This window comes from Xenopus laevis, chromosome 6L (genome assembly GCF_017654675.1).
Source record: "Xenopus laevis strain J_2021 chromosome 6L, Xenopus_laevis_v10.1, whole genome shotgun sequence".
Lineage (NCBI taxonomy): Eukaryota > Metazoa > Chordata > Amphibia > Anura > Pipidae > Xenopus > Xenopus laevis.
Genome location: NC_054381.1, coordinates 75,939,498 through 75,945,497, shown reverse-complemented (window position 1 = coordinate 75,945,497; position 6,000 = coordinate 75,939,498). Strand labels below are relative to the sequence as shown.

Genomic DNA, 6,000 nt, shown 5'->3' with positions numbered 1-6,000 from the left:
GTTACAGAAAACCCAAAAATCACCTCCAAAGGCCTGCAAGAGCTTCTTCTTGATGGTGTATCTGTACATCGTTCTATAATTCAGCGCAATTTGCACAAAGAACATCTGAATGGAAGGGTGATGAGAAGCCCTTTCTGCACTCACGTCACAAACAGTCACTTGTTGTATGCAAAAGCTCATTTAGACAAACCACAGTCATTTTAGAACAAAGTGCTTTGGACTGATGAAACAAAAATTTAATTATTTGTTCATAACAAAAAGTGTTTTGCATGGAGGAAAGAGAACACCGCAGTCCAATAAAAACACCTGCTACCTACTGTCAAATTTTGTGGAGGTTCCATCATGCTGTGGGGCTCTGTGGCTAGTTCAGGGACTGAGGCCCTTGTTAAAGTCGAGGGTCGGATGAATTCAACCCAATATCAACAAATTCTTCAGGATAATGTTCAAGCATCAGTCACAAAGTTGAAGTTGTGCAGGGGTTGGATATTCCAACAAGACAATGACCCTAAACACACTCTGAAATCTACAAAGGCATTTATGCAGAGGGAGAATACAATAATCTGGAATGGCCCTCACAGTCCCCAGACTTGATTATCATCGAAAATCTATGAGCTGATATGAAGCAGGCTGTCCATACTCGACAGTCATCAAATTTAACTGAACTGGAGAGATTTTGTATGGATGAATGGTCAAAAATACTGCCATCCAGATACTCATGAAATGCTATAGGAGGCGTCTAGAGGCTGTTACATTTGCAAAAGGAGGCTCAACTAAGTATTGATGCAATATCTCTGTTGGGGTGTCCAAATCTATGCACCTGTCTAATTTTGTTATGATGCATATTGCATTTTTTCTGTTAATCCAATAAACTTGATGTCACTGCTGAAATACTACTGTTTCCATAAGTCATGTTATATATTAAAAGGAAGTTGCTACCACAAATCTCCAAAGAATTAAGAGGGGTTCCAAAACTTTTTCATATGACTGTAAGTAAAGAAGCGTAAGACCCAAGTTAAAAAAATATCTAGAAGTTACGTTTACATAAAAACCCTTCACAGTTGCCATTGTTCATTGTATGTTTTATACATCATAGGTATGATGATTTTTATAGGAATGAACTAATGAACTAAAAATGTAGGATGAATTACTTTTTTTGACATTATTGTATTCCTTTGTATCAATTGCTTTGCAGTATACAACTTTTTTTTTTTTTACAGGTCTTGATAAAGCTATGGAAACACGAATGCAAACGTGTTATTGCTGATCGTTTTACAACTGCTGAGGATGTTGAATGGTTTCATAAAACACAACTTAAACTAGTGGAAGACGAGTTTTGTCAAGCCCAAAAACCAGCAGACTTCGCAGTAGATGCTTACTTTGTTGACTTTTTGAGGGATGCTCCTGAAGCAACAGGTATAGACACTGTAATGGGAAAGCAAGACTTTTAATTTTGTTTAGTAGTTTAAACAAAATAATGCTTGCTTATAAGATAAAAGACACAAGTATCATTTGGAATACATGGGACCTGGAGTTTACATACTAAGGGATCTTTCTGTAATTTGGATAACAATATTGTAAGGTTATATACTGTATACCTATACTGTATGTATTCATGCAGTTCAGTTAGGATCAAGTACAACGTACTGTTCTATTATTACAGAGATATAGGAAAATTATGGGCCTTCCCATAATTCACAGCTCTGTAGATAATGTTTTTCTATAAGGGATCCTATAGCTGTACATGAAAAGCAATATTGATTTCATATGATTCCTTTTTGAGTACCCGAAATTTTAAAATTGATGTATTAAAAAACATTTATTTTTAAATAGGCCGGGAGGGGGAAAGGACTATTAAAGGTAAGTGGATTGCAAGGTTAGTCACAAGGTATTGAAATGTCTGCGTACAAGTTTGCGTTTAGCTCTAAAAAGCTGTAGATATGCATTAAGAGGCATCATTAAAGGCTCTATCAATAAAGCTTGTGTAAGCCATTTCCCAATTTTATCAAGCCAGCTGTTTGGAAATTAACAAAATTTGCTAAAACTCAGACATCACTTATTACCACATTGCTCTGGAATCTAAAGGTCAATGCAGATTGGGTGGAATATGTCCAGCCATTGATTTTAACCTACATCTTCAAGAAATGTATTATACACCCCCCTTGTCATAAGCATATACAATCCCAGAATTAGATTTATAAATTGGGTTTGCAATAGTTTGAAGCATGGATTCTTGTCTTTAGATCCTTATTGCTGGTGCAGAGGCTTTAAGCATTCTTTGGAATAAATGTATGTAAATACTAATTCTATAGTATTACTTACTACACAAATGAATACTATAGCTTCTTGCAGATATGTTCTTTTGGTATCAATAATCATAATAAACTGATTGGTTGCTAGCACCCTGCTCTGCACATAATAAATGAACCCTGTAGTATTTTATTATTTTTTTAAATTCTTTGTAAGCCCTTTTAGTATGCTTTTTTAAAAAAAAATTGGCTGTAGTAATTGTGGCACAGGGATAGCAATAGACCCAGCCTAATGTGATGAAAGTTATGTCCCCCTCTTTAATTGTAATAAATAGAGCCTTTTATGATTTTCTACTACTTGCTTTAACCACATTGGGTTTGATTCAATTCATTGCGATAAATTTTCGATAAATGCAAGATGTCTTTACCTTCTAAAATGAATGTGCAATTTTACCCAATTCAATTCATTGTGATATAGAATTAAGTAATTTTTGCACATTCAACTTGCAAAGATGAAGGGGTAACAGTCATGCAAATAATTGGAGATGATTAAATCATTTACACAGTGGATTAGTGGGAGCCATTGAAATGGAAATTATTAAGAATGATTTGTGATGACAATTGTTGAAAGGCTGATTTAGGATTTGTGTGGATATGTTTTAGTTAACTTACAAGATGTTAATATTTTAAACACATCTATATATTTTTGAAGGTTTGTCTTCATAGCTTTAGAATGTGACCAATAACCCAGAAGACAAAATATATTTACGTTTGAGGTTGAATAATATAGTGTTATTGGCAACTGAATAAAAATTGGAGTTTGTGTTAGGCCCTTTCCAATTCAATTTGCAGTCTGCTGTTTCAAACACTGGATGGTTGCTAGGGTCCAAAAGAAATAAAGTGATGTAGCACTAGTTGTTGTTGTAAGACCTATGTATATATGAATATAAGATATCTTTCCCGATATATGGTGCCTACTATTGATAACTCTAGCATTTACCAATGACAGCAGTACACACATTTCTTAGTTCATGCCTACTTCAAAGGATTGTAATTAACCCCCAGTTAGATAGTAGATATCCTGAGTTTTTATGACCCAAACTCTAGTTTCTGCCTACTTCAAAGGAGCCCACCCTGTAGTGCAGTGATCCCCAACCAGTAGCTCGCGAGTTACATGTTGCTCACCAACCCCTTGGATGTTGCTCTCAGTGGCCTCAAAGCCTTCCTGGCTTGAAGGCAAGATTTGGTTGCATAAAACCATGTGGACTGCCAAACAGAACCTCCTGTAGGCTGCTAGACCATATAGGGGCTACCAAATAGTCAACAGCAGCCCAAATTTGATACCCCCAAGAAATCTTTGCATACTTGTGTTGCTCGCCAACTTTTTTTTACATTTGAATGTGGCTCATGGGTAAAAAAGGTTGGGGACCTCTGCTGTAGTGAAATAAAATGCAAGATAAGACGGTTAGTTTCCTAACTGATATGCAAACAGGTGGGTGACATTCCCTCTGGAGAGGGTCTTTTACATTTCAAAGAGGAACTGTTTGTACAGTTGTTATTGGTAAAAAGAACATCTAAATAAATTAGCTGGTTTTCCTTTTAAACTTGTCATCAGCCAATCAGAACCATTCCCCATTTTGGCCGATGGCATAGAAACAGTATAACAAAGGAGCTGGTTTTGGCTGATCTGAAGACAGAGAAGGGAGGAAAGAGAGAGAAGGAAGGAAGGAAGTATAACCCGTGCAAACATTTAAAAAAAAAAAAACACTATCATTTGCTGTCTCTGGGCTGGATATTCTCAATAAATCGTTTAATCTCTGGGAACCTTGGTTGCATCATTTACCTGACTGTGGTAAATTGTGGAATCTACATTTCATATCCTTATGGATAATATTGCGGAATACACAACATTTTGGAGCTGTGACCTGGATATAATTTTTACAACAACAACACTAGTCTTTTACTTTTGTTAATGAAATTTACATTGGCATAGTTGTAACTGCCTTTAAAACACTTAGGTGCATGTATAATAAACCAAATAATCATGAAAAGCAAAAATCCATCTAATCATTTGGATAAGATTACCGCTTTCCACGTTGGGTCCGGGTGCTCATGCCTCAGACCTTCAGCATAGTGGAGTCGTTTACGGCCATTTAGTAACAGGCAGGCACCACTCTGGAACATCCATTGAAAGTAGAATCCAAGAGTCGAAAATTCAATATAAAAATATAATTCTTTATTTTACATTACGTCTAAAAGGATAGAGCCTGTCGAGTTCCGTGTCACGCAGGGACACTTAATCATAGGCCTATGATTAAGTGTCCCTGCGTGACACGAAATGCCAGTTCAAGGTGGTATAAGGGAAACTGGAAGATAATGCAAAAGACTTCACTTGGTAAGCGGTTTCTGCTTGAATTCCGAAAAGCAAGCGTTACTGGCACTTTGAATGGGCCGTTAGCTAGCGAGAACATAGGTAATGGAAATATATATTGCTTAATGCGAAAAGTGTTTAGTGCAATGGATTACATAGTGGGCATACAAAAAAGTGCACTTATAATACAAAATGTACCATATCACATTGAATTGAATCAAGCCCATTATTTGGGATAAAGCTTAACTTAAGCATTTATGAAAAAGGTATATGTTGAATATTTATGTTTTTTAAACAAAGAATGCAGCTCTATGGTTTCAATTATATAACCATTCAGAGCCTGTCACATTATTTAGGGGGGAACATAATTAGGTGTACAACTGAGAACTACGGTAGGTTTAGTACAATTTTCCTTTTCACATAATTCTATTTCTGTTTGAGTTTAAAAGGTTTAGAAATTACACAAAACATTGAATATTTTCTTAAATAATTAAGGAGGTAATACACATATTCATTTATTTATTTATTTCCATTTTATTGCTTTTCCCCTTAAACAGTATAAGTTTTATCTTGTGGCCCAGAATGAGTGAGTTCTTTGGTATTCATAGTAACATAGTTAAATTGGGTTGAAAAAAGACAAAGTCCATCAAGTTCAACCCCTCCAAATGAAAACCCAGCATCCATACATACACCCATCCCTACTTTTAATTAAATTCTATATACCCATACCTATACTAACTATAGAGCTTAGTATCAGAATAGCCTTTGATATTATGTCTGTCCAAAAAATCATCCAAGCCATTCTTAAAGGCATTAACTGAATCAGCCATCACAAGATCAACCGGCAGTGCATTCCACAACCTCACTGTCCTGACTGTGAAGAACCCCCTACGTTGCTTCAAATGAAAGTTCTTTTATTCTAGTCTAAAGGGGTGGCCTCTGGTACGGTGATCCACTTTATGGGTAAAAAGGTCCCCTGCCATTTGTCTATAATGTCCTCTAATGTACTTGTAAAGTGTAATCATGTCCCCTCGCAAGCGCCTTTTTTCCAGAGAAAACAACCCCAACCTTGACAGTCTACCCTCATAATTTAAGTCTTCCGTCCCTCTAACCAATTTAGTTGCACGTCTCTGCACTCTCTCCAGCTCATTTATATCCCTCTTAAGGACTGTAATCCAAAACTGAACTGCATACTCCAGATGAGGCCTTACCAGGGACCTATAAAGAGGCATAATTATGTTTTCATCCCTTGAGTTAATGCCCCTTTTTATGCAAGACAGAACTTTATTTGCTTTAGTAGCCACAGAATGACACTGCCCAGAATTAGACAACGTGCTATCTACAAAGACCCCTAGATCCTTCTCATTTAAGGAAACTCCCAAC

At 36.3% G+C, this 6,000-nt stretch overlaps 1 protein-coding gene across 3 annotated transcripts in view; it reads left to right on the top strand.

Moving 5' to 3' along the window:
• Positions 1 to 6,000, top strand: part of dnah5.L (dynein axonemal heavy chain 5 L homeolog) — a 236,480-nt gene that overhangs the window by 158,013 nt on the left and 72,467 nt on the right. For 2 of the 3 annotated variants that reach the window (XM_018267644.2, XM_018267646.2), the window contains exons 51-52: positions 1,218 to 1,413; positions 1,831 to 1,857. In XM_018267644.2, the coding sequence (XP_018123133.1) occupies positions 1,218 to 1,413; positions 1,831 to 1,857 (223 nt within the window). The remainder of the gene's footprint in view (positions 1 to 1,217; positions 1,414 to 1,830; positions 1,858 to 6,000) is intronic. The other variant, XM_018267645.2, reaches the window with a different exon arrangement.